The sequence below is a fragment of the Sminthopsis crassicaudata genome, chromosome 4 (assembly GCF_048593235.1).
Source record: "Sminthopsis crassicaudata isolate SCR6 chromosome 4, ASM4859323v1, whole genome shotgun sequence".
Taxonomy (NCBI): Eukaryota; Metazoa; Chordata; class Mammalia; order Dasyuromorphia; family Dasyuridae; genus Sminthopsis; species Sminthopsis crassicaudata.
Window position 1 is genome coordinate 449,185,321 of NC_133620.1, and position 27,122 is coordinate 449,212,442.

The 27,122-nt window shown below is 36.5% G+C and overlaps 1 protein-coding gene across 2 annotated transcripts; it reads right to left on the bottom strand.

Annotated features, from left to right (window-relative positions):
* Positions 1 to 80: 80 nt before the first annotated feature.
* ATAD5 (ATPase family AAA domain containing 5) lies at positions 81 to 26,667 on the bottom strand. Of its 2 annotated transcripts, XM_074263628.1 has the most exons (23): positions 26,249 to 26,667; positions 22,836 to 24,661; positions 22,151 to 22,232; positions 19,654 to 19,818; positions 18,989 to 19,112; positions 18,579 to 18,660; positions 17,054 to 17,235; positions 16,494 to 16,651; positions 15,898 to 16,054; positions 15,205 to 15,543; positions 14,778 to 14,874; positions 14,490 to 14,569; positions 13,946 to 14,088; positions 13,699 to 13,849; positions 10,958 to 11,122; positions 10,570 to 10,694; positions 9,030 to 9,123; positions 7,756 to 7,820; positions 5,914 to 6,094; positions 3,544 to 3,716; positions 2,181 to 3,043; positions 1,224 to 1,385; positions 81 to 1,134 (listed from the first exon to the last, which is right to left on the bottom strand). In XM_074263628.1, exons 1-23 carry the CDS (start codon positions 26,321 to 26,323, stop codon positions 1,056 to 1,058), a joined length of 5,568 nt encoding a protein of 1,855 aa, XP_074119729.1. In that variant the 5' UTR covers positions 26,324 to 26,667; the 3' UTR covers positions 81 to 1,055. The 2 variants fall into 2 exon arrangements, with proteins under 2 accessions (XP_074119729.1, XP_074119730.1); XM_074263629.1 differs by lacking the exon at positions 10,958 to 11,122.
* Between the last annotated feature and the right edge of the window lie 455 nt (positions 26,668 to 27,122).

Here is a 27,122-nt window from a genome sequence, read left to right on the forward strand (position 1 = left end):
ATTCACGATCCATTTAAAAATAGAGATGGTTAAACCATTTGCAAAGTAATTTCAAGTAAAACTTGACCATATTTTAAATCATTTAATTACATTTTCTCTCTTTAATCAGAAAGCAAAATCTTAAAAGAAAACACCTTAACAGTTATGTGGAAAAATACAGGAATTCAGTCTTCTCAAGATAGAGAAAGACTGATCAAGGGTAATTCATCCAAATATGACCAAATTCAATTAATCATGAAGATATATAAAAGTTCAGTGATCTGAAATTGTTAAAATCTTTATGAAATATAACACATCAAAGGTAGAAAAAGATAGAAAAATGTACAAAGCAACTTGTAGGTTAACAAAATAAAGCAACACATACGATGATAGTAGAAAAATATTTATAAAACTCCACTGTCTAGATAATCCAATGGTAGAATATTGCTAAATGTCAAAACAATAGGAAAAACTTCATTAAAGTCGTTTTCTTTGACTCTTAAAATTAAATTCTCTTCAAAATTTGTCATAAATGATTCTAAAAGTTTTAAATTAGCAACATAAGTGTTTTGAACAACAAAGTCAAACAACCTGGGAGTGAATTTTGCAAAATCTATTTTGGAAGAAATTCTTCTGATTCTGAAGTTCATTATTAAATTAAAAAAAGTCTTGATCATGTCACTGAAACAGGGAGGCAGTAAGGGAGAAAATGTTTGAGAATAATTTGAAACACAAATATCTCTAGACATATATCCATTAAATCTACACTCTAGTTATTTCCAGGAGAAATAACTTATTCTTTTCACAGAAAAACAAAGTTTAAAAAAAATAAAAGAGTCAAACTAGACAAGAGAAGAACACAAAAATATCAGCTTATAGAAGAGGTATCACAACCAAATATACAATGTGTAAGCTGGACTTTTGGTTATTTTTAAATACTTGCACACAAATATAAAATATACAAAGTCTATTTTTACTGTACATCATGAAGAAATTTAATGACACAGAAAAATCTATGAAATATTCAAATGTAACAAGTATCTTTTTACTGTACATGGCACCATTAGCATAGAAAACTAGGGGAAGTCAGCTGCCAAACTGCTCACAGTGTCTTTGGGTATGTCGAGATGAATTCCTTCAAAATAGTGCAGGAATCTGTCAAAAGAGAAAGAATAATAAATAGTTTGGTAATATTTCTTTTCATCTAATGAAAACATCACAGAAATGTTACTCAGAGCTTTCACCTTCTCTTATTCTTTTCTTGTTCTTTTAACTTCTCCATCCTACAGATGCATCGGAGGGTCGGTAAATATTCAGCGAGGCTGGCCTGCCTGCTGCTCCCCAGGTTTAAAAGAGATTTACCAGAAAATACAGATTTTATGACTGCCAACCTCTTCTGTGCTTTGCTGTAAGTTAAAAAGGAAATAATTAATCTTTTTATATATATATATTTTTATTGGATATATCCATTTTTATTGGATATACATATATCTCCAATAAAAATGGAACTGTACACTTACACAAGCTGATTTCTCTTTCATCTTAACCTACTGCAAAAATGAACTACTTCCAACTATTGCTTTCAACATGTCATTCCTCTGCTCAAAAATTTTCAATGGCTCTTAAGGGACTGTTGTATTAAAAAGATCACACATCTACCTAACACTTGAGGTTCCTCTCTATCTGGGCCTGATTCTACCTATTCAACCCGGACTCTTATCTGCCTCAGCTTCAGGCAACAAAAATATCAGCCTAAAGAAGAGCTATCGCAACTAAAGATATAATTTATAATAATCTTTTTGGTTATTTTAAATACTTGCTCACAAATATAAAATATAGTCTTTTTACTGTACATCAAGAAGAACTTAGGAAAATCAGTGAAATATCAAAATGTAATTAGTATCATTTACTGTACATGGCCCAAATTAGCATAGAAAACTTCATCTTCTGCAGTGCAATAATGAATTCACAATAAATGTCATAATGACCTATGTATTTCCAGTATTCAAAGATTGGAAAAATTCAATCCAAGGGGTTAATTTCTTCCCATAATTCTGTTACACTCAAAAAGAAATTGGATTCTTATTGTGCCTCTATTATTATGCCCTCTCCAAAGAAACACCAGGAAGGAATATACTGGGAAACAAAGGGGACAAACCATATAAACCAAAATTCATCTAAAAAAAGGAAAACAGACTTACTCTACATCTGCAGCAGAGTGACTGAAGTACACATTATTTCTTTGTTCCGAAATGCACAAAGTGAAGTCCCTGGTTGGATCTTTTCCTAACTTCTTGCAAGAGTCCAAAGAGGTTTCCAAAACTTTTGAAATAGTGGAAGAGCACTTAGTAAAACTGAGTGCTTCCACAACTGCCTTCAGCTCCTCCAAGCCTTGGCAAGTCCGGCCATCACAAGGCTCTTGTCTAAACTCATCACAAAGGCCATTCTTGACCCTGCCATTTGTCCAGTTAAAGTCTTCGTTTTTACCAAACTCTTTTTGTTCCCTTTGATTAGGTAAAAGGGAATCTAAGAAAGACATATCATCCATAAATTCAGTCAGTGAATTTAAACAGTGAGAAGCAAGAGGACATTTTTGTTGTCCGAGAGTTTCAGGAGGAAGAGACACAAACATCACATCAGATTCCAAGGTTTTCTTACTCTTCCCTTTTGCACTCGATTTGAGGGCAGAGCTACTCTCTTCTGAGTTTGAGAGTGGAACAGCTGAAGGCAAACTAATACCTTCATCAGAATAATTCAAAGAAGTGTCAAACAAGTCGCTGTCGTCCAATGTGATCATCTTCTTCTGACGCTTCACTTTCTTGGCCTTTACCAAAGAAGGGTCTTCTTCAGAACGCTCAGCATTCAGGTGATTCTCATTCTTCCTTGCTGGGGGAGCATATGAAGTTTCAGGCAAAATACAAAGATCTTTTGACTCTGGAAAGATGTGAACTGGCAATGGCAGAATGAATTCAAGATTACTATATAAAAAATCAACATTCTGTTTTTGGAATTCGGTGAGGAGCTGAATGAGTTTATTCCATTCTTCCTGTGTTGTGAGTTTATGCTGAAAAACAAGTGTATGTTAACAAATGTTTACATAATCACGACATTTACAATTTCCAAATTTCCTACTAATAGCAGGTGTGCTGTTAATCCACCTTCCTAATGCTTGACAACTTCTTTCTGCCATATATTCCTTTGCACGCCAACAAAGAACTGTAGCTTGGGCCTAATTTTTGTCTGGTTCTTATCTGGTGAATGAAGAATGAACATTGCTCCATGAACTTCACAGTAATGAGCCAATCTATGTCAAAGTGAGGTTTGAAATGACTTTTCATCAGAAACATCACAGCAATTTTATTCTAAACATTCTAGCTCTGAGGTCCAAGCCTAGAAAAATATTTGACTTAAGGGGAAGCTTTTAATATGGCCATAGCTATAAAGTCAGTATTCTATAGCAAAGAAAAATCTAAGACTTAATAGTTCAGGCACATTTAAACTATGGGTCAGGAGGAGGGAAGGAGAAGAGAAAGAACTCAAGCTAATATTCTGATTTTATAATACCTTTATAAAGGAAAACAAATCTTCAGATGGAAGGACTATATTGTTTATGCCAAGCAGACTTTCTGCAAAGCCAGTGTCACACTTCGGAAGGTCAGCAGGATCCCGTTGAGGAGCGTGGGGACGGTTTTTAAGATGAGCACCATCTCGAGAGCAAAGAAGTCTGGCATTCTCTCCTAGGGAGTTAAAGTTTAAAAGAATCTATTAATATCATTTCCCCTCAAGAGTTGCATGACAGCAAACCGTAACTTCAGAGTAAAGTCACTCTTGGCCACATTCTACTGACCTACACATACATACATAATTCCTCTGCCGGCAGGCCTGCTATATATTAATGTTTTAAAAAGTTTTTGCCATAGTAAACATTATTTCTGAAAAGACTAACTTTATTTGAATTCCATTAGTTAAACTCTTTATTATTACTGCAACTATCCTGGAAAAATGAAGGGGTGAAGGAGGAGAGGAGTTTTAAAGTCATCTAGTGTACAGATAAAGATTGTCCGCCAGATTCTAAAATGCAACCAGGAGTAAAGGAAGATGTCTTAATCTGAGGTTAAGATCACTGCATTTCAATATAACTGGTTTCCTTTATAATTCAATATATTTTATTTTATACATTTAATGTTATTCTGAGAAAGGTTTCCCAGACACTGCGCCCAAGGAATCCAGAACACAAGAAAAGTGAAGAATTCCTAAAGAGAAAAAAATAATGGATTTTGAATCAGGGGACCTGAGTTTCAATTCCTGGCTTAAAAGGTTATGTGTCTTAGTTTTCTCATCTACAAAATGGGAATCATAAAATGCACTCTATTTTCATCCCACAATTAGAAGGAAAAGTGCTTCAGAAATCTTTATACATTATAATAATGACTTATTATGGGTATTGTACCCTGATAAAAGCAGTTTTAAAGTCAAATATAACGAAATATTATCTTACAGAGGAGTGAACTTGTGGAATTTATTACCAAGAGAAACTGAACAGTCTGAAAATATAAACAGGTTCATTAAGTCTTTGAAATCATTTCTGGACAACCTAATGAATAGTCCTAACTACTAGTATTGGTTTTCCAATCACAATTTTTCTACAGACTGTCCTTTGGTGTAGCATGACAAAATGACAAAACAGACTACATAACTTATTAGTTTGATTCAATATGAGTGATGTTCCTACCTGTAATTTTTATTTAGTCATCTCATTCTACTTTAACATAATGCAAAATATAAACCATATAATAATCTCTTCCTTGGTCAGCCGTTTCCATCATGTCCTGGAAACTTGGTTCAAGATTTGTCTTTCTGCTAAGAAGCCTTTCTTACTGAATGCCAGCTCTGTCCAGGGTTTCTATTCATAGTTTAGACTATACATAATCACTTTTATTTTACAGTTGCTTCTATCAGTCTCACCTATGAAAAGCCTAACTTCCCCAGTAGCTGTTAGAATCAAGGGCAGGGACCAGCTCTTACTTATCTTCTAATTATGCCTCTTAGGTAAGTAATATTTGATTATTAATTAATTTTACTCTGAAGTTTCCCCTTAGGTTTTATCCTGTTCACCTATGATGAATATTTAATAATATTAATCAACTTACGATATAGAGGTATCTCCTTTTAAGAAAAAAAAATCTGAATTTATTAAAAATAAAGAGGGAATATTACCATCTCCAAAATTTCATCTTAATGACCAAGTGTAGGCCCAAAGAAGAGATATGAGAAGGTCCCTCACTCATTCTGCTTCTTGGCAAAGGTAGTGATATAATGATATAATATAATAAATATAATATAATGCTATGAGTGTGATATAATGCATACACTTATGATAACTTGGTTGATTTTTATTTGTCTTTTTTCTCTTTGTTATAAGAGATGGCTTTTTGGGAGGAGGAAGTACAAGGAGAAATGTAAATGATATATAACTAAAGGATATCAATTAAAAAAAATTTAAAACACTTCAAGAGAGATGCCTTCAAATTGTATACTTTAAATAGACTCATTTATTCAAAAAGAAGCTTGGGAACCCATGTTTAAATTGAAAGCTGAGCATCAGGAATCAATGTCATCTAAATATCTATAAGAAATGTAAATAGCAACACCATAACAATAATTAATGGAGGCAAGTAGAAGGAAGGAGAAACAAAATGATTTGGTTTTTTTTAAATCAACTTAAAATAAAACTTTTTAGTAACACATCTACTACATCAGATAAATCTAGCCTAGTACTTTTTACATAGTAAGTACTTAATCAATGATTACTAATTCAATTTATCTTAGATAACAAAGGAGATGATAAATGATAACTGAGACGGATCATATTATTAACTGCTGATAATATCCATAGTTACAGTTGGACACATTTTTTAAAACAGATCAACTCACCATGAAGTGATAATGGTTTTTCTTTTAAGAATCCACCTCCACTTCTAACCCAGAATTGTAAGTAGAGAATGCTTCTTCTGATATCACAATTATTAACAGTCAGCAAGGTAACAAAGTCTTTTAAGTCAGTTCTTAAATTTTCTGCCAAACAGAGTGTCTGTAGGTAGCTGGCAACATTGAACTATAAAATGTAAAAGAAACACATAGAAAAGTATTTTTCAATTAAATAATTTCTTTTAAAAAATTATAACAACATCATAAATGCTTGCTATCAGAATAAAATTAAATTTATGAGTTTTCCTAAAATTCAAAATATTTCTAAAGTTCTTGCAAGTAAAGAAATTGCTTTAGAAGTAAATATTCAGGAATGTATTTTTATAATTAAAAAGATATGACACACCAAAAAAGAGATATGAGAAAGCAGCTCTCTGAGAACAGAATCAAGGCCAAAAAGAATCACACACAAACAGTTCAGCCTTGAAAGTTACAAGGTGGGGGCAGCTAGGTGGTGCAGTGGATAGAGGACCAGCCTTGAATTCAGGAGGACCTGAGTTCAAATCTGGTCTCAGACACTTAACACTTCCTAGCTGTGTGACCCTGGGCAAGTCACTTAACCCCAGCCTCAAAAAAAAAAGAAAGAAAAAAAGTTACAAGGTGAATTTGTTAAAGCTCTACATGAGAAGAGATTGCAGTTTTAGATACAATACTCTCCTGTTCTACATTTTATTGGCTGTTCAGAATAAATCTGAAAAAGTGCATCCCTGCTTCCCCACACACTCCTTTGCAAAGGTGGGAAATCAAGGGTATGAAACAATCCAAATAATGCTAGATTTTTTTGGATATCTTGGTTAGTTTTACTAAATTGTTTTTTCAACACTCTTTTTTGTTACAAGGATAATTCTATGGGAAGGAGAGGGTAGGTAGTAGACATTAAGAGATGCAGGTGACATAAAAAACAAAAGATATCAATAAAATGTGTTAAAAAAAAAAAAAAAAAAAAAAAAAAAGCAAAAGCATATGGCCACACATTGCAGAAGCAAGGAAAATTTCATCATTATTTGTAGGAGTTAACATAAATCGGAACCCTAGTCACAAATTTCCTAAAAGAAAAAACTCTTAAATATATAAATTAAGTTTCAGTTTAAATTTATTCAAAACTATACAAAATTATTTAAGAAAATCCTTTCAACCCTAATTACAGCTCATAGTAAAAGTTAATGAATTTGCATTTCACAAATTTTACAAGGCTCAGTTAATTTTATATACTAAAAGCTCTAAGTAGGGTAATTTCATAGAATCATGATCATGGAATTTCTTCTAAAAAACTTTTTGTTAGGAATGAATGTTTTTGTTTATTGTCAGGAAGTTTAAAATTTTTAAGAAATCTAATTTCTATATCTGGTCATAGATCTTTTGGTACAAATCATCCTTTTGAATCTATTTTAAAACACGTTACCAGATAAAAAGAACAATTTATAAACTAACCAAGTATCTGGATGGGCCAGGTCCTCCTCATCCCCATGACCACATTATCTAAAGCTTTCAGGTTAATGCTCTAATAAAATAGGAAGCCCTTACACAAATAACAGGCACAATTTCCTTTAACCCACAAGCTTTTGGAAGTACACACAGAAGGCAAAACATTACAGAAGTGTCCTGAAGTTTATAGAAATGCTGGCATCTTTTTAAATTCACACAACTAAAAGGATCTTTGGCTTTTTGTTGGACCAGATAATTGCCACTATCAGTTTCCAGTTCTAACATTTTCTGATTTCTTACTATATACAAAATGCCATATTGACTATCATGTACTTTTTATGATTTAAAAAATAAAACACATACCAAGGAGGGAGTTTTAAAGTTGATTTCCTCAAAGCAGCCATCAAATGTTAAACTAAATGTTGGATCTGCAAAAAGAAAGTTCTAAAATTAAGAGTTATCAATAAATTGGATACAGTTATAAATAGTGAGTTTGTCAGATGTGCAGAAGACCCAGAGCTGGATGAAACATCCAATAAGTTGGAATCCCATCCCCAAAAAAAGGTCGTCAGGGCTGGAATATTAAGCTGAAATTGCTAAATTGCTAATAATAGCTATTTGTTCTTATTAAATTTCAAGTATTATATCTAGATTAAAAAATTCAACTTCACAAAAATATTATGTGAGAGACATGAATGGACAGTCCAGTTAAAAAAGACCTAGGGATTTCTGGGGATTACAAGCACAATGTCAATAAATAATATATTCAGGCAACCAAAAGTGAGTGCATGAAGAGAGGCCTCGTGTCCAACTGCTATGCTGGTATTCCAGACCCTCTCTAAACTACTGTGTTTACTCTGGGGTGATGTATTTTTAGGAAGGCAACTGATAAGCTGGAAGTGACCAATAGGGACTTGAGGTCTTGCCACATTTAAGTGTGCTGAAGGAAGGGGAGGGGTTTACTCTAGAGCAGAGAATTCTTGGGTCAGTGTGGGAGGGGGGAGGAACAAGAACTATCTTCATTCCAATAGTTAATACAAAGGAAATTAGCTTGGTGCTGCTTGGCCTCCCAGGGCAGAAGTAGGACAAAGGATAGAAACAGGTAGTGAGGCTCCTTGTCCACATATGTCTGAGTTCTAAAACAGTAGCCCAAGCACTGGTCCTTTCAGAATGTACTGTTGTCAGTAAAATAGAGTCTTTTCAGGAAACGAAAGACTCTTTACTAACCTACTCGTTAAATCACTGGCAACTACTAATAAAACTGGCTTTCTCTATATGCTTTAAAGTTTACAAAAAACTTCGCATACATTTCTCATTGGATGCTCTCAACAGAAGTAAGTTGGGCAGTACACGTAGCACTAACTCAGGCATATTGGTAATAACTAAGCAGACCAAGGTCTTCTTGTTCCTAATCACAGGCTCTTTCCAGTTTTATTTCAATGCTCCACTCCTCCTTATGAGATTTTTTACCCAATACCTTTAGAGATATAGCAGAAAAAAACACCAGATGCAGATCTATGAATATAATAAAGGAAAAAAATCATCCTAAGCAATTAACTTCAAGATGGATTTCTTAACTGAGGGGGGAGAAAATGTTAACTCAGTATTAACACATTTTGCTCATCTGTTTTACCTACCAGTTGTAGTAAGAATCACAGGCCTTTTGGTTGTTGCCATGAAGGTCTTGATTGCATTTAGAAATCCAGCATCTTCATCAAATATCACATCGACCTAGGAAACACACGCCGCTGTGAATGTCAAGTCCAGGGACAAGGGGATGAAAGTTATTTTATAAATAGTCACATACCTGAGTTGGATTAGATAATCTCTACTGGCCTAAACTGTAAAAGGTTTTTTATAAGTCATTTAATAAAAGTGTAAGTGAATTACTCTATGTTAAACTAAGAAAACACAAAACCTTCTAAGTGAAAAGTTAAGGCTCATTCAGAATACTTTCTAGCATTAAGGGCAGCCTGGTGAGTGGAGCTCCAAGTCTCTAGTCAGGAGACCTGACTTCAAATCCAGCCTCACACACTCATTAGCCATGTCCCTCTGGTCAAGTCAACCCCAACTGTCTTTCCCCAAAAATACACCACTGAGTACAGATTGATGTTATTCCAACTCCACAAATATTCATTAAATGACAAACACTATATTCAGTGCTGGGGAACAAAGTGACAATGGTCCTTACTCTCAAGTAAATTACATTTGACTGGAGGCAAAAACTGCAAGCAGATAATAAAGACAATAAAGTAAAATGTGCTGGGTTCTGCAAAGGCCACGGTTAAAAAATGCCAAACTGGAAAGCAGGAACAACTAACGGGGCGAGTAAAGTAGAATGAGGCTTTGAAAGAGTTGAGAGGACAGAGGCACTTGTATTTTATTGGAGGCACTCCCCACTTTTAACAGGAGGATGACAGGGTCAGACCATCATTTGTGGGAGAGGTGAATGGGGTCAAAGGAGACTGGTGAGCAGAGGTGATGGCCCCAGACCTGGGTGATGGTCATGACCATGAGAATGCAAATAAGGGCATGGACAAGAGGAGCAGTGGAGGGCAAGCCAACCAGACATGGCAGCTGATGAGATGGGGGCCCCAAGATAGGAGGTAGTGGTATGGGATGGCTGAAGTTAGGAGCCTTAGTATCTAGAAGGAAGGCACCAAATGATGGCTAAGATAATGGAAGAGAAGAGAGTGAGAGAACGTGTAAGAACAGAAGTCCACAGGATCAAATACTACAGAAGCAAAGGAGGACAAGAAAAGGAAGCAGAAAAGGCCACTGGATTTAGCAATGATGAGATAAGTAGTAATTATAGAGGGACTAACTTTAATTGAGTACTGGTCTCAGAAGCCAGAAGGCAAGGGATTGAGAAATGGAAGAAATGAGTATAAATGGATTTGGGGGTCTTTTTTTGGGGGAGAGGAACACAAGGTTTGGTCTTGAAAGACAGGAGATACTTTCATTTGAGTATGCTCCTTCTTCAAAAAATTTATTTCCTTAGGTTTTGACATTTTCATTTGCTTTAAAAAAATATAATTTCAGTTTGTATTTGATAAATTTATCATTTTTTTATATTTAGATACCATCTGTAATGTAAATGTGCACTTTTAAGATTTTTAAACACAAAACAAAGGCACCAATATTTCTTTTTGTGGTATCAGTAATGCACACTCTTACCTCCTCAAAAAGAATGAGAGATGTGGCATTTTTCCGGTTGGATTCCTCTAATTCCTTGACATTTGAGCTGGAGATGTTTGTTGATTTTGTTTGAGTGTCTTGTTTCTCTTCAGAAGAAATAATTTCTACAAAGATGGGATATAAGCATATCAAGAAAATCCACTAACATTATTACTATCTTTGACAGAGAATTGTCAACAGAATTCATGTTTTTATTGAATAAACTAATAAAAACAGAAAGAAGTTAATCAAAATGCCTAGAAATAGAATCTACAGACTAGGGTTTAATAAGTAACTCCTAGGAATTTAAAGAATATATTTTATAATCTCTTTTTAATGTGTTGAAGATACATTCCTTTAACTTGTATTTTATATTATGAATTTTTACCTTTATTATTCTTCTGGTGTTTCATCACTTCATCATTACTTTGTTTGGAAGACACTTTAAAATAATTTGCCAAAGTTTTGGGAGGGAGCCCCCTCTTTGCAACTCTTGGTGAAAGTGGAGGTTTCCTTGGTGATGCAAGAATTTTCTTAGGTGAACTTAATTTTTCTACCAAAACAAATATTAATTTAATCTTATTTAAAATGAATACTTCTTAAATTAAACTTTAGGTTGTCTACATTCCATTTCAAACCCACAATAGATAAAATTATTTCAATCCCAGTCTATCTAAATTGTCACTTGGGCAGGGAGGAGTGGAATGGGATCAGAACAGAACAAAGGACACTATTTAAATAAAGTTTATGAATGCACTTAATTTCCAAGATTAAAGAAAACTAGACTACAGAAGGAAATGAATCATTTAGAAAATGACTTATCAATGCTGAAAAATTACCCATACATATATTTTGTAAATAAAAAGATATAATTTTTAAAAAATGACTTATTCATTCTTTAATGAAGATTAGTTTTGTACTTTGAAACTTTGAAACACAAAATAAAAACCAGTGCTTGAACTTGATACTTTTCTCTAAACCTTCTGGAATTCCATTTGCTGCCGAATCACACTGTCCAGCTACTGCCGGGCCTGGCATGCTTCTAATGGCTCTTGTAAATTCACCTCTCGAGAACTTCCTAGCATATTTAAGGCCACCATCATTCTGCAGGAAGCTAGTGGGAGGTCCCTCCAATATCACCTTCTTCACTTGAATATGTCACTGTCCATCTTCCCCTTCCTCTCCAGAAAGTTGCTCCTCAGAAGCCTTGTTTTGAAAGGGGACATGCCCCCTAGTGTTCTGGATCCTAAAGTCTGTCTCTTTCAGCTTTCACCTCCCCTTCTCCACAGGCCCATTTCCTTTCACCTTCAGCATTCAAAAATGCCGAGATCTTTATCTTAAAAGAAATCCTTTCTATTGACTAGAATCTTAGGAGCCTGGGTCAAGCCAGTTTCTGACTTCCTAAAAGTAAAGAGAGGCTGCTGGTCATTACATGCCCATTGGCATAAGCTCTTGGAGAATAGGGATTCATCTTTGACTTGTTACCCCCACCACACTGCTACCCAACTTCTCAATGCTGGTTTTCCACTGCTCCTTGCTAGCCACCTCCTTCTGAAATCAGACTTCTATGCGATCTATTCTCAGAGATTCTTCTCCAACCCAATAACTCCACCTGAGGCTTTTCCTACCCACAGAATTCTACAAAATTCCCCTTTCCCGTGGCTTCTGGGATCTAACAATTCCTGATTCTCCATCATCTCGAATATGGACTCTTTATCCTTTGCATCTATCTTTAATTCTCTTTAACTTCTCTATATTCACCCTAAAGCTGAGCTCATCCATTATCACTGTTTCAACATCACACCTGGGCTGGCCTCCCCTTTTTTTTTTAAGTAATAGCTTCCCCCCATCACCATCCCCTATTGCCAAAATACATGCAAAGATAGTTTTCTAAATTCTCCCTTGCAAAACTTTGTGCTCCATTATTTTTCTCCCTCCCTTTCCTTCATCTTCCTCCCCTAAAGTTGAGTTGAAGACTTCTAAATATTTCCAATATGGACTTTTAAAAATTCAATTTTATTTTATTTCCATTCCAAATTTTCTCCTTCCTTGAAAATTTATAAAGCATTTGATGTATTATGTTAATTAAGCCTTACAATAACCTGGTAAGGTAGGTATTAGAGATATTATTTCTAAGCCATGGTTTCCTCAAGTATATCCTTTAGAGATGAGGAAACCATGGCTCAAAAAGTTTAAATAACTTGCCCGTTAGAGAAGGGAATCGAATCCTATTAGATTTCTAGATTGCAAAGCCACCACTCTATCCTCTGGACTATGCTGACACTGTACAAATAAAGGCTAATTCTTCATTCTTCCTTCTTCTACATATTCTAAACTTAACATTCAATTATTCCTTCCCTTTAAAATCTGTTCAGTTTGCCAGACCTCCCCATTGCTACCATTCTCATCTAAGCCTTCACTGCCCACAATCCTAGAGTACTATAATTATCAGGCTCTCCACCTTGTATAAAGAGGACAACTTTGATAAAACACAGCCTTCACCATGAAAATCCCTGTTTCAATATTCCCACTGATGCTGTCTCTAAAAATCCAAACATTTTTGTTCATGATTTCCAAGCTTTTTAATAATCTGGTGCTATTCTATACCAGAAAACCATATTTCCTGAGGTTCTCCAATTATGTACATTGCACATTGGCCAGTTTAGGCATATACTATGTTCTTGTTCCTTCCAGCTCATAGCAGTGTCCTTGCCAGTTATTCTCATCTTCTTCCAACTCTGCTGGTCAAAATTAAAGTCTTCTCATTCTTTAAACCATTAAAGTCAAGTCCTATTATCTTTTTCAAGATACCATGTCTAATCACTTCAATTCACACTCATCTTCTTCCTCCTAGTTTAATTCCATTTTAATTGTTTAGGAGTGTACTTGCTATTTCTCTCTAATGACATTTTATCTTCCTTGAAGTTAACAGCACTCTTCTACCTTTTTCCATTCCTGTCTCACCCTACCTGTCTCACTCTTGTCCCCATCCCTGGTGCTCTTCAGGAACACCATGTATATACAGCATTACTTCCTGGCTGTACCTTGCTAGTGTTCTGACAAGATTTTAAAAAAATTTTTACTTTGAAATACTACATGTAAGTGCTTGAAAATAGACCATTGACTTACTTGGTGATCTACCTACGCTGTAGTTGTTAAAGAAACAAGGCTTATGTGAATTTACACCTTGCTTGTCGACTTGATGAGACTGAGTAGCTTCTTTGAGTTGGGAGAGAATTTGTCTACCACTGCGTTGCGAAGAAGCATTAACTTCAAAAATCTGTTTTTAAAAAATGAAATTTTAAGAAGAGGGAAATGAGAATTTGAAAATCTAAGATAACTTTTACACTGAGACTTTCAAATATTTGAAATGAACCTTAAAGCCAAGCTCTTGAGCACAGGCGTATACTGCAGCAGTCTTCCCCACTCCTGGTGGCCCCGTGATAAGAACAGTATTACAAAGAGAATTCTCTTCTTCATCATCAGAAGTGTCCTTAAAGTCCATGCTAAATGAGAGATCTAAAAATATGAACAAATGTATATATGTAAGATGATTGGTAAAATTATCACTCATCATCAGACTTGATAGTCAAATCTATATTTACTGTATATAGGCAGGGACTTTCCACCAATAAAATCCTGAAATGCTAATTATAAATCTAAATGAATTAATTGCTAACCTAAAGAACAGCTAAGGGATGAGCTCAGTGCCTGAGATCAGCAAGAATCATCCTCCCAGGTTCAAACCTGGCTTCAGATACTTACAAACATGTGACCTGGGCAAATCACTTAACTCTGTTGGTCCTCATCTGTTAAGTGAGGAAATGGCCAACCACTCCTCGGATATTTCTGCCCCCAAAAGGAGTCATGAAGTCATGAAAGTAGAAAAAAGCAATTGTAGGAAAAGCCTTCATTCATACCTTGTTCTTTGTCATCACTTCTGACTTTCTGATTTCCTTTTTCTTCCAATTCAGCTCTTCTTTTCCAATCTTTCAACCAACTGTGATAAGAAAATATGAATTAATAAAAATAATTCAGATTTAAATATCAGAATATATATAGGATGAATGTGAAAAATGCATTATTTTAAGTCTTCCAGGAAACTCAAAATGTTGGTGAAAATCATGGCAAGACATTTTAAAATAAATAACTAAAACTATCCAATAACTTTCTATATTATAATTGATCTCAGATGAAATTTTACCAACCTGTGTAACTTCTGAATCGCTAATTCATTGTCTATAAGTTCACTAGAGGCCTGAGGTTGATATTTTTCTGTCCAGAGCATGTCCTCAACTCCAGAATCTAAAAGCAAAACATTATGCATTTACTGGGTGAAATATTTTTGTTTCAAAATGAGAGGCAAATTAAAAACTTCAAATCCTATGGATACATTTCAAAATCAAGCAACAACAAATGCTGCAGCAAAACAACAACAACAAAAATGTTAATTACTTAGAAAAAGTTACAGTTTAATGACATCCCCAAAATTGGGAGAAAATGTTAAGTATAAAATATAGCAAATAACCCAAAGAATTTTTAAGCAGAAGGGGCAGGAAAGAGTATATAAGTGAGGAGATATTTTTGGCAACTACAAAAGAGACCAAAAGGTTCCAAATCACTAGGGTATATTACCAGAGCTGGATGTTCCCTCTGATGGAAATTTCTTATCCACATCTATGATCACATCAGAATCCTGGGCTGGGCTCACTTCCTCTTTATGTGGCATGCTTCCCAGAGCCTCCTGCCTTTTCCTGGAGGTCCTGGGACACTGTCCTTGGCCAGACTCCCTCATTCCTTCCAGGGAGCCGGTACCTCCTCTTCTGCTAGGGAAGGGTCCCTCAGGTAAGTCCTCCCTTGTTAGGTCCTGATCACATTCACTTGGTTTTCTTTTCTTTGATTTGTGGTTTTCACTCTCTCCTCTTTTTCTCTTGGTTTCCCTTCGACTGTCAATGGATTTTATTTGTAAAGGTCCTACATAAGGGTTAAAAAACAACACATATCTTTAATGATTGATAAAACAACAACTTTATTATTTTAAAAACATTCAATAAATCTGTGACAGCAACTGGCAAAGGGAAGCCTGAGATGTTGTGCCCTGAAATCTGCCTTTAGAACTTCATTCTTTTTTGTATAAATGGTCTATCAGACCCCAGCAGCACTATTTAGGCCTTTCGTATGTGCTTGCCCAACATAGGTGCAATCCCTGCTTCAGACAGATAGCCCAAATCTTTTATTTAAATACAACTCTTTTCAGTCATTCCCAGAGATGTTCTTTGAAAAATGCAAGTTCAATATAAATCACAGGAGTTATAAGAGGTCACTAACCTTGTTTACTTTGACATCCAAAAAGTGCCACATGCTCAGTTCGCTTTTTTAAAAACTGTGTAAAAAATCTTTTTAAAGGAAATTGAGGATTAGACCACCTAATTTCCTCCAGCAAAATATTCCTTATTTCTTCTGTAAAATCTTTTCTTGTTCCCAGCTGCAATAAAATGTGAAATATTTAATGAAAGCTCCATTTTAATGATTTTTATTAATCAATATACATCAATACTAATATAGTTCCACCCCCCCATAAACAAATACTCCCCTTGAGAGAAGCAAATAATGATGCATTTAGTTTTCTGCTGAATTTGTGGCAAGTTTTAGTTTTAATTTTATGTTCATATTATTCGTGTTTTGTCTTCTAACGAGGGGGTAATTTCCCATAGTATTATTACAGATGTTTAAATTCCATTAAAAAAGTACTAAATTTGAAAATAAATTCAAATACATAATTACCTCCTACTTGAATAGTGGTAGATATGTGTCAAAAACAAAATAGTCCCTGCTTTTAAGGAGCTTATACTATACTAGAAAAGTAGAAGTCCTGAGATAATGGAAACAGGCTACTAAGGGTAACAAGGTTCTATGACACCAACCACAACTGCAGAATTCTTGGTGTTGAGTCTGTAATTCAGTGCTGAGAATTCACCAAGGGCAATGATGCGTTTGGTCACATCGGTTATGCTGGTACTCGGGTCTTTAAGATCAGTTAAGAAAGAGGATGATGGGGGTGTCAAGCTCCACAAACGGTTCCCTAAAGGAAAGGCAGAAACCAGAGGCTTATACTTTCATTTCATATTTGCCAAATGAATATGTGTTGAGTAATTATTGTACACATATGAAAAGACTTGAGAACAATTAATATAGTAAACATACATAGCCAACAGGAATTGAAAGAATTTGTCAAGGTCACACAGATAGGTGAGTCAAAAGGTCAAAATGTATGACTTTCACATAAATTCTCTATTTTTCCACCAGGCTGTCTGTGTTGATTAATGTACTTTAAAATTTCCTGTGAAATTGCCACAGATAGTTATAATGAAATCATAATCTTATAGCAAATAAAAGAAGTAAAATTGGACATGCAATTTGATACTGCTTAAAACTAGATTCTTATGCAGAATAGAAAGATCCATTCCAATAAACAGAGACTTACAATTGTCCCGTTGCTGTATATGAACAACCGTCTGAAAACAGGAACTTATCACAGAGTAGGCTTCTAGGGAAGCTGCTTTCTTTGCAATATGGCGCTTCAATGAATCTGGCAAGCCACTCATGAGAAATTCACGCTTTGCTTTAAATTGTTCATCATCCTGAGAGTTTTCAGATGCATCTTGACTTTGAACAAAATTAATAACTTAATAAAGGAAAAATCCGCCTTGGAAAATAATTATCTAAGAGTGAAATCAATGTGCAAAAGGTTCTATTTTTCTTGTTAATTTCAAAAACTGCAAAACCAAATCTCCTGAAAAGTGAGATACCATCAAGCATTTTTCTGTTACTAGGATAAACAACTGTGAATTTTTAAAATTAACAGGACATGATGCATGATTATGTACCCTAATAGGTCAGTAGGATTCCTCTTCAGATTCTTAGTGGCTGGAATTTGTGCAGTTCTGATCAAAGCTTGTGTTCCCTCTGTTTGCCTGCCCATAACAGCCATAAAAATCCTTCTTCTTGAGTAGTCAGCTATAAGAAAAGAGGCTAAAAGAATGACCAGCTTCTGCTTTCCTCCTTCATTCTGCAGGTGTGCAAGTCATTAAGACCACAGAGTAATATAGAATAGACAGATAAAGTGAAGATAAAGAGGATAGAAAGCAGCTGCCAGAGACTAGATGCTGATTTTCCACTGGGGATGCAGATGGCGCTGCATACAAATACCCATAGCTAAAAAAAAAAAAAAAAAAAAAAAAAAAAAAAAAAAAATTCATAGAAAATAAGGAAATATTTAGGAATTTAAACTAAAATTAAGGTAATTGGGCAGTTAGATAGCAAAGTGGATAGAGCACCAGCCCTAAAATAGGAGGATCTGGGTTCAAATCTGGCCTAAGACATTTAATATTTCCTATCTGTTTGATACTGGGCAAGTCATTTAACCCCAATTGCCTCAGTCCCTCCTCAGTTAATAAAAGTAAAAAATTAAATTAAGGTAATTCTGAGAAACAAATATAAATATTTCAGAATTTTCTACTGTAGTTTTCAAAACACCCTGTAAAAAACTATTAGGTTGGCCAAGCTTAACTAACCCCCTCCCCCCAAATGGGGAAACCATAAGCAGGAAGGAACATAAGGATATCAAACCATAGATCTTTACCATAGTCTTGGACTATGGATGATTAAGAGGTTCCAAGAAACTGCCCACCATATAAGGATTATTATTGGGTTTTTCCTCTCTCTCAATGCCTTAGATCTCTTCACAGTCAGGGAAAACAGGAGAATCAGAAATTAATGGTAAATTCTTTAACCAGAAGTTATTACTGCAAACCTGATAACAATTTACATGTGCAGCATATATCTAATTAGCTAAAAGCAAATAAAACACTTTTACACTTTCCCATTAATTAATCTATAAATGGATCACTACACAATTCACATGTTTGAATCCCAAACACCACAAATATTTTAAAAATACTCTGTACAATTTTTTTTTTTTTAAGGTCTTTAACTTGCATGAGACTGACCTGTTGTCATCAAAAATCACAATAGGTTCAGTTGTTTTCTGAGGTTTTTTGGCCAGGAATAGAGGAGCCACTTTTATTTTTCCTGGAAAGAACAAATACACAGATTAGCATTCAAGTTTTCTATCCTTATTCATACCCAAATGCTTTCAAAATTAGTTCCTCTCTCTTCCCTTTATTAGGAATAAACTATCATAACACACTAAGTAACGTCAGGTGAAAGGTATGTGGTTATTTAATTAGACTTCATCATGCTTCTGCTTTTAAAGGTCCACCAATGGACAACTTTTCTTAGAATTATATTAAATATGAAGGGGAATAAATATTAAAGGGGAGAAAGTATCCATTTCTAAAAGGCATTAACAACAAAACCAAAAACTTTTAATATAAATATTCTTTTGAAAGCAACATACCACTTAAATTCTTAGCATTTTTGTTAATTTTTTTCCCCAGTACATCATTCAAACACTGAATTTCCTTCTGTTTGTTCTCTGCACTCTGGGAGGGAAGATTTGAATCTATAATTATAACTGAATCCTAAAATGAAATAAAAGAGATTAAAGACTTTTTAACCAATTACATGTAATGACTTGCGTAAAATTTATATTCAGAATCTAAAAGTTGATTGAGATAATTACAATAAAACTCAATTGACCAAACTCTTCTCTTCCCCCTTCCTTTGAGATTAGGCCTGGATAAAAGGTAGCATTTGAAGTTTTGTTTGTACCACAGATTTCTGTGTAATGTGGCTGCACCTTAGATCAGAGCTTCTTAAACTTTTCCCACTCATTAACTGCTTTTCACCCAAGAAATTTTCACATGATTTCAGATATGTAGCTAAATAAAACAGATATGCAAATCAAACATTTACTGATGACAAATCATAATTTCATGACCCCCACATTCAATTACGAAACCCCATATGGGGTCATGACCCACAAGTTAAGAATCTGAGCATTTAGATCATTAGATGCAGTGCCATCATCTCCTATCATGCAAAGATGTTATTTCCCACTCTTGCAATGTGAATGAATGTCATATGCATGTTTATGTCAGTAAGTCTCTGGAGCACACTTACGTCTATCTCTGATAACTTTTTCCTTTCAGTAAGAACCTGCTGTCTGGATGATCGCCGCAGAGGGGCAGACCCCTCTTCACTCATCTTTGACCTGCTCTGCTGGATGGCCTTGGCTTTTTCAATCAACTGCTTTGCTTTTGATATGTTTTTAGAAACATTGCTTGCCTAGTAATAAAAATCCAAAGCAATATTCTATAACATTGGGTAAATAATTCTTATAGAACATTCACTAAAGAACTTGCCAGCTTACTACTTTGAATATGGATAGAGAAGGCAGAAAGAAAGATTTATGAATTTTTAACAAGGAACTTTTATCAAGTTTTGGATCTAATTATATTGGGCTTGAATTTGTTTGGATGCAAATAGTGTAATATTGCAAATATAGTTTCTGAGTTCTAACCAGAATATGAAATTCACTATAAATAAGAGGATGTTTCTCATTATCTTAAGGTTATCTATTCTCTGATTTGGACCACCAAAATAAGGGAAAGTACAAATTACGAATATTAAGTACAATTAATTACCAAGCATTTATTAAATTGCCTACTATGTGTCAGGCACTAGGGATAGAAAGACAAACGTGGAACAGAACCTGTTCTCAAGGAGCTTACTTTCACTGAGGGAAACAATTTATACTATGCAAATATATACACAATACAAGGTAATTTTAGAAGGAAGAAGGATTATAGCTGAAGAAATTAGGAAGACTGAGTCTTGAAGGAAAGTAAGGGCTCTTATAAGGCAAAGAGAATGTATAAGAAAAAGAAAAGGAAAAATATCTGACTTTCTGAATACTAAAGAAAAAACATTTACACATTAAAAAAGCAAGATGAGGTAGTGAATTATAAGTGCTAATTGATGGAAAGTGCTATAGTTTAGAACTGAGGAGAAAGAAAAAGCAAAAAGAGAGAAGGAATTCTCTCCTCTGGCTTAGGTAGATTTGGATTAGATAGGCACAAGATAAGAGGTAAGTCTATTAAGATGGATAGAATTTAAGTAGATGGAGGTGAGAGAGGGAGAATGGGGGATATTTTAGGACAGAATGGTACAAGGTAGGAAAGCCCACAAGATAATTAAGGGAGAATGAGAAAAGAGATTTTTATATAGAACTGGATTATTAGATCATAGGCCTTAACTGCTAAACTGGGCAGTCTCATGATATTGACTCAAAACTTTTAAAGCAAGGAGGGATATGAAAACTCATGAAAGGGATATTTAAAGAGTATTTATGAAGGCTGCAGCAGCATGAAAGACAGACTGGAAAGGAAAGAAGAGGTAGACCCTCAAAATATTCTGAACTCTTAGAGGGGTGACAGTAAGAATGGGAAGGAAAGGATAAATAGAGACCAAGTTACAGAAAAAAAGCAGAAGATGAAAGGATATTAAGTATCTGCCAGATGCCTAGTTAGCCCATATTCGAAGTCCTACTGGCTTGGATTTCCCTGTGTCAAAGACAGTGGAGCTGAGGAGGGTTGCTGCTCTACAGAGGGCACATTGGAAGGCAGCCTCAGGGAATGGGATCTGTGAGACCCAAGATCAACTACTCATTTCTCACCCTTAGGTGCCAACTTTAAAATGGGAAAGAGAGCTGGCAGAAATAATCAAGATTGATTCCTATAGGCTTCCCCCCATTATATACCAGATTAAATATTTTTCAGAATGAAAATGCCCCAGGACTAAAATGTTCTGAATACAAAGGGATGTGTTTCTAGGTCCTATAAAAATGACCAAATTGCCTAAGAGTATGAGAAGGCCCCCAAATTTGTGAGCTGACAGAGAGCACAAGATGAAGAATTAGCCCAAAGTCAGGAAACCCTGGGTACAAGCAGCATCTGGGACCCATAATAACTGTGTAACCCTGGACTCGGTGGTAGCTCTAAAATCTAGATCAATGTTGTCAAGCTCCAATAAAAATGGGGTCTATGGATCCTTATGTTGGGATCTGTAGGGGCTCTACATTGACTTAATTTTAAAATATAATATTATCTAAGTGTGTTGTATTTTGATTTTGTTAGGTATTTCTCAATTACATTTAAATCTGATTGGCACAGAGTTGAGAGTGCAGTGGGCAGGCAGGGTGTTGGACACCTCTACCCAAAGCAACAGAATCCCTCAGACTGTAAATTACAGAGGTACATGGGAGAGGGAGAGTCAGTTGGGGGCTCCCTAAATCTACTTCCTCAATCTATTCAAAATAATTCAAATTATTTTTCCTGAGATAATAATAAATTTCTGAATCAGTGACTATACATAAGCTAAATATAGAAAAGGTGACTAGACAATTATCTCAGAGACAATCTTTGACCATTTCAGACCTATTATTAAGGGATTTTACTGTCACATAAGGTGTCTTGAGAAAACTAAAGAAATATGTTTCAGAATGATACCTAATATAAGTCTATAAAATATACACTGATTTTCTTTCAATTTATTTCTGCTGGGGGCAGTTTTTTAAAAACAATAAACAGATTTACTAAGTTCTCTCATATTTAATTACCTTTCTACTTTTGGGAGTGAAATCTTCATCTGTTTCATTTTTCTTGGATTTAGAGGGTGAACGTATTCTGGTAAATTTCATCCTGAAAAAGGAATTGTGTCAAGAAATATTTTATTCATCATCATATTATGTGAAAACCTCAACATCTAATACAGAAATAAGCTCACTAGAGATTGATTGAAGTACGAAATAGAAAAACAAAAGGCGACTAATCATTTTCAAGTTTTCTACACAGAGGAAGAATTAAATTCAAGTAAATCAGGATGAGTTAAACTCTTGTTTAAAGATTTCAAAATCAGGACTTTAAAAAACACTAAATGAGTTTTGAAGTTAAGTCTGACCTTAAGGTCACTTTCTTCTATTTAGTGAAGGTATGATGTAACTAACCCATTCAATAAATAAGTCTTTACATTTTATTTCTAATATAGATCTTAAATGCATAAAACTCATATTTAAAGGATAGTAATTCTAAAACACTAGAGCTTAGCTCTTGTATCCTACATAATGACACATAATATATAAATAAAATTTATTCAATAAAAGTTATTTTAAGTTCCCTTCTCTTTCGGTTTGATTAGCAAATTAGGTTCAAGGGAGAAAAAAACAAAAATAATTTAATATTAGCTACAGCTATTCTCTAGTATACAAAACACTCTAAGACGTTCAGGGAAAGACAAGCTTTTACCTAATTGGGCTCTTTGAATCAAAGGGTACTGTTATTAATTCTGCCATATATAAGCCATGCTGTTCCAAAGATGTGTGAGTAGAAACCTTTCCAGGACTGTCAACTTCAGAGTCAGGCTCTCCAATCATTACCATGCATTTTCGGGAAGATTTTCGAGAAGATTTTGGAGTGAAATCATTTACCAAGCTGTCATCTGGTGTAGTGATTTTTCTTGATGATTTACTACTGGCTTTGGGAGTAGAAACATGTAAAGGATGATCATTTGAAATATCTTCAGAAGAAGAATTTGTAAGGCTAAGGGAGAGAGTGTTTTTAAAAGCTTCTGTTTTCTGTTGTCTCAAACTTCTTCTGATGCTATTTGAATTTTGCTTAATATTTACATCACATGAAGTATTTTCTTTCTTAATAGCATCCTCAGTTACCAATACTCCTTTATCTTTTTTCTGAAGCTTCTTCTTTTTTCCTTTGGCTGTGCTTTTTTTTAAATCACAAAGCTGTGAATTGTCTTTATTTGAATCTATCTGCATTTTAGAACATTCTGTTATTTTAACTGACTTATCTTTACCCCTTTCCTCTTTCAAGGAAGCATCCTTTTCCTGAGCATCTTTGTGTCTTTCTGAGGATTTTTTGACTCCACTTTTTACAGCATCAAATGCAGGCTGCCTAAAAGCATTCATGAATTGCTGTCTTTCTTCCACAGTACATTTTGGCTTTATGGCTTCAGGGCCTCCAGCATCTAACACAGCTAACTCTAATTCTTCCTCTGCTATAACTACATTGGATTTTCTTTTCTGAACCGTTTGTTCGTTTTCAGGCTCTAGAAGATTATTTCCAATTTCACTTTCCTTACATTTCAAGAAAATTGATGGTATTTTCAAAGTCCTTTTACTCTTTATCCTTGAAATAGGTTTTGGTGGCATAGCATGAATTTGTGCAAGAACAGTCACTGTTTTAAGGGGCAGCTGCTGAGAATTTTCACTGTTTTCAAGATCACTAGTGTTCCCACTTTTATCGACTTCATCAGCAGTATCAGAATGATTACTAGCTGATATTTTTGATCCACGTATGTGATCCAATGTGATTATTTCCTGACTCCTTAAAAATTCTTCATAGGATACAGTTATTGTATTATCATTAACCTGTGCTCTCTCAGGCATATGAACTCCAGGGATGGAATCACTTACAAGATCTACAACTTCATCAATTTGTGTTCCTGTTCCTTTATTGTCCTGGGGCTCCTTTTTGGATTGTGGGCCTTTATCTTCTCTGTGCTTCCTTTTCCTTAATTTTTTGCAGTCATTTTTTGTAGCATTTTGTTCAGCGCTTACTTTCTTTGTGTCTTTTTGAGAAGATATTGTGCCTGATTGCTTTTTGCCTTCTGAGAAGGGCTCTACATTTTTCTGGGTAAGAAGAGCAGAAGAATCACTATCATTATTCACAAAAACATGATTTAAGCTCATGTCCTCTTTGCTGTCATCACTATCAATTATTATGGGCTCATTTTCCAATTTTTTAATCTCATTCAGTTGTTGAGATAAATTAGTTCTCTTTCCCTTTGACTTAGACTCTGACTTGGAGGAACTGTTGAAAAGTGTTTTCCATTCTTTGCTATCATCAACTTCCAGTGGTTTAGAGGACTGTATTTTATACTCTTTATGCAAAGAAGGGTTTTCGTTTATGGGTGAAGTCCTTTTAAAATAATCCAAGATGTTATTAGATTTTGGTGGAGAGAAAACTTTGTCCCCAGTCTTCCTCATTGGTGACATATATTCAGTAATGGTTTTACAAGAAACTCCGTCATCTTCTTTCCTTTGCTTCTTGCACGGCTTTAAGTTTAAAAGAAAAGAAAAAACATGTAATTGGGGAAAAATAAGATTTAAAAAAATAAGTCTTACTTATGCTTTACCTAAATAAACAAATAAAAAAAAAAGATTTCTGAGATAAAAATCACTAATTTATGTATAACAAATAAGGAAATTATATGTGAAAATAAGAAAATGTTAGAAATACTTAGAAGAAACTTATAGAACTTATGGACTGTTTTGGGGGGGAAACATCTGCCCCAACTTCATTCTTTTAAATTGTTGAGTTTTAAAGCAGTGGCCAACCTTCTTCCAACTCAGTAGTTTTTTTGGTTTTGTTTTGTTTTTAAGTAGCTTTTTATTTACAAGATATATTTATGGGTAATTTTACAACATTGACAATTGCAAAACCTTTCGTTCCAATTTTTCCCCTCCTTCCCCACTCCCCCAGATAGCAGGTTGACCAATACATGTTACATATGTTAAAGTATAAGTTAAATACAATATATGTATACATGTCCATACAGTTATTTTGTTGAACAAAAAGAATCGGACTTTGAGATATGCACAATTAGCCTGCAATACAGTAGTTTGTAAGCAGGATCTGAAGTAACACACCTTTTCGCTCCTAGCATAAATTCCTGATCTAGTTATCACATTTAACACAAGCTAGGCATCACAAGCAACAGTGCCTTTGTGACTTTTGTTTCATGGGGCATTTTTTTTTAATTTTTTATTATATATATATTTTTATAATATTATCCCTTGTATTCATTTCATGGGGCATTTTTAAAGATGTGTTTCACCAAGTTTCAGGTATTTATCTCAATTTTTTTTTTGCAAGTTTTTAAGTAAAAGCAAAACCAAGATCAAAAAATGCCTTTCATAACATCTCCTCTCTTCTATGTCGTAATCGCTAGCTGAGTGTTCAAAAGACGGGCAGAAACTCGGCGCCTCGGCTCTCTCTCATTTTTAATTGAAGCTGATATCTGGGAACTCACGCATGTGGACCAGAAAGAAAAACAAGTATTTCCCAGGGAACTCCAAGGAGGGTGACAGTTCAAGGGGAAAGAGGTAGAGCCGCTCCTCCGGTTTCCCATCAGAATCCCCACTCCCCACGCCTGGGCGACTCCCTCCCCTGGAGCCCAGTCGGGCACCCTCCACGTCTCACCCCTACAGCCGGACTCTACACAGGAGGGGTCTGAGGGGGGAGGGGCCGATAACTCGCTTGCAGGCTACTCAGAGAGGAGGTTGGGTGGACAGCCCAGAAAAGCTCTTGGCCAGCGCCCAACAGCATCAAGATCGCCCAGGGTGGGGGTCCGAACACCAGAGGGGAGAAGCTTCTTACTATGGGGGGGTACCTCGGGGACCCTCACAGTAGGGAAACTGAAGGTGGGCATGGAGGCCCTCGAGCATGTAGTAAGCACTCACTGTGTGCAGGGGGGGGGGAAGGGCAGAACCTCCCCCCAGAAGATTGTATCTCGTACCCTGCCCACCTCCGGCTTCCCATGCGCCGCCTTGGGGCAGCAAATCGAGCTTCTCCTCCCCCCTCCCACCCTCCACCAAGAGGAGACGGTGAGCTCCAGGCCCCGGACAGGGGGCAAAGCTCACCTGAATGTCCAAGTCCTTCCCGGGCGCTCGGGGCGGAGCCGCCGCCGCAGTCGCCATGGCCAGCACCCCGACCATGGCCCCCGGCTCGGCTCCCGGGCTGCCAAGCCCTCAGGAGCTGGTAGGACCGGGCCCGGAGCGAGCGGACGTGGGGGCCATGACAGATCGGGCCGGGCCCGGGGCAGCGCGGGGCGCGGGAAGAGACCCCGCAGAAAGGGCGCGGGCGCGAGACCCCCCCGGGCCAAGGCGCAGCGCGGGCGTCTCCCCCTCCCCCCGCCGGCGGGCGACCCTCGAAGACTGGGCGCCGGGGCTGCGCTGGGGTCGGGGCTGGGCGGGGGGGAGGGTGCAAGCGGCGAGAGAGACCCGAGTTCGGCGGGCAGAGATTCTTGTCAATTGGGTTTTCGCGCCGTCCGGGAGCGCCGGAAGCGGGGGCGGGGCTACGACGCAACGTCCTGGACGGGAACGGACGGCGGCTCGCGAGGGCCTAAAGCCATGCGCCGCGAATACCCGCTGTCAATCCACTTCTGTCTGGGTCCCTAATCTCCCGCACCCGCGCAGGGGCTGCTCCGGCCAAGGGAGCCATCTGGTCCAATACATCGAAACTGAGACCAGAAGGGCACCTCCCCGGGGCCCTCCGAAGGCGCTGACCCCTTGCCCGCCAGGCTCGCTGCAGGACGTCGGCCCGGAGACCCAGACGGGTGCCAGAAGACGCGAAAGGAGGCTGCGGCCGGGCTCCCTCTCCGGGTCCCCTCTGGGTGCCCTCAGGGGGTTGGGACAGTCCGCGGTGCGTCCCGGGACGCTTCCCAAGTGCTTTACTCTTCGCCTGGGTTGTGACAAGCCCACCAGTCCCGTAGAAAGCGTCCGGCAGACGGCCGAA

Bases quoted from the DNA above. Each gene is read 5' to 3' on its own strand.
- ATAD5 (XM_074263628.1), bottom strand. From the start codon at position 26,323: ATGGTCGGGGTGCTGGCCATGGCGACTGCGGCGGCGGCTCCGCCCCGA. The intron at 19,819-22,150 runs GTAATTAAATAT...TTTTATTACTAG, and splicing joins TCACTCCCAAAAGTAGAAAG to GCAAGCAATGTTTCTAAAAA. The intron at 11,123-13,698 runs GTAAGTCAATGG...TTGTTTTGGTAG, and splicing joins CAGCGTAGGTAGATCACCAA to AAAAATTAAGTTCACCTAAG.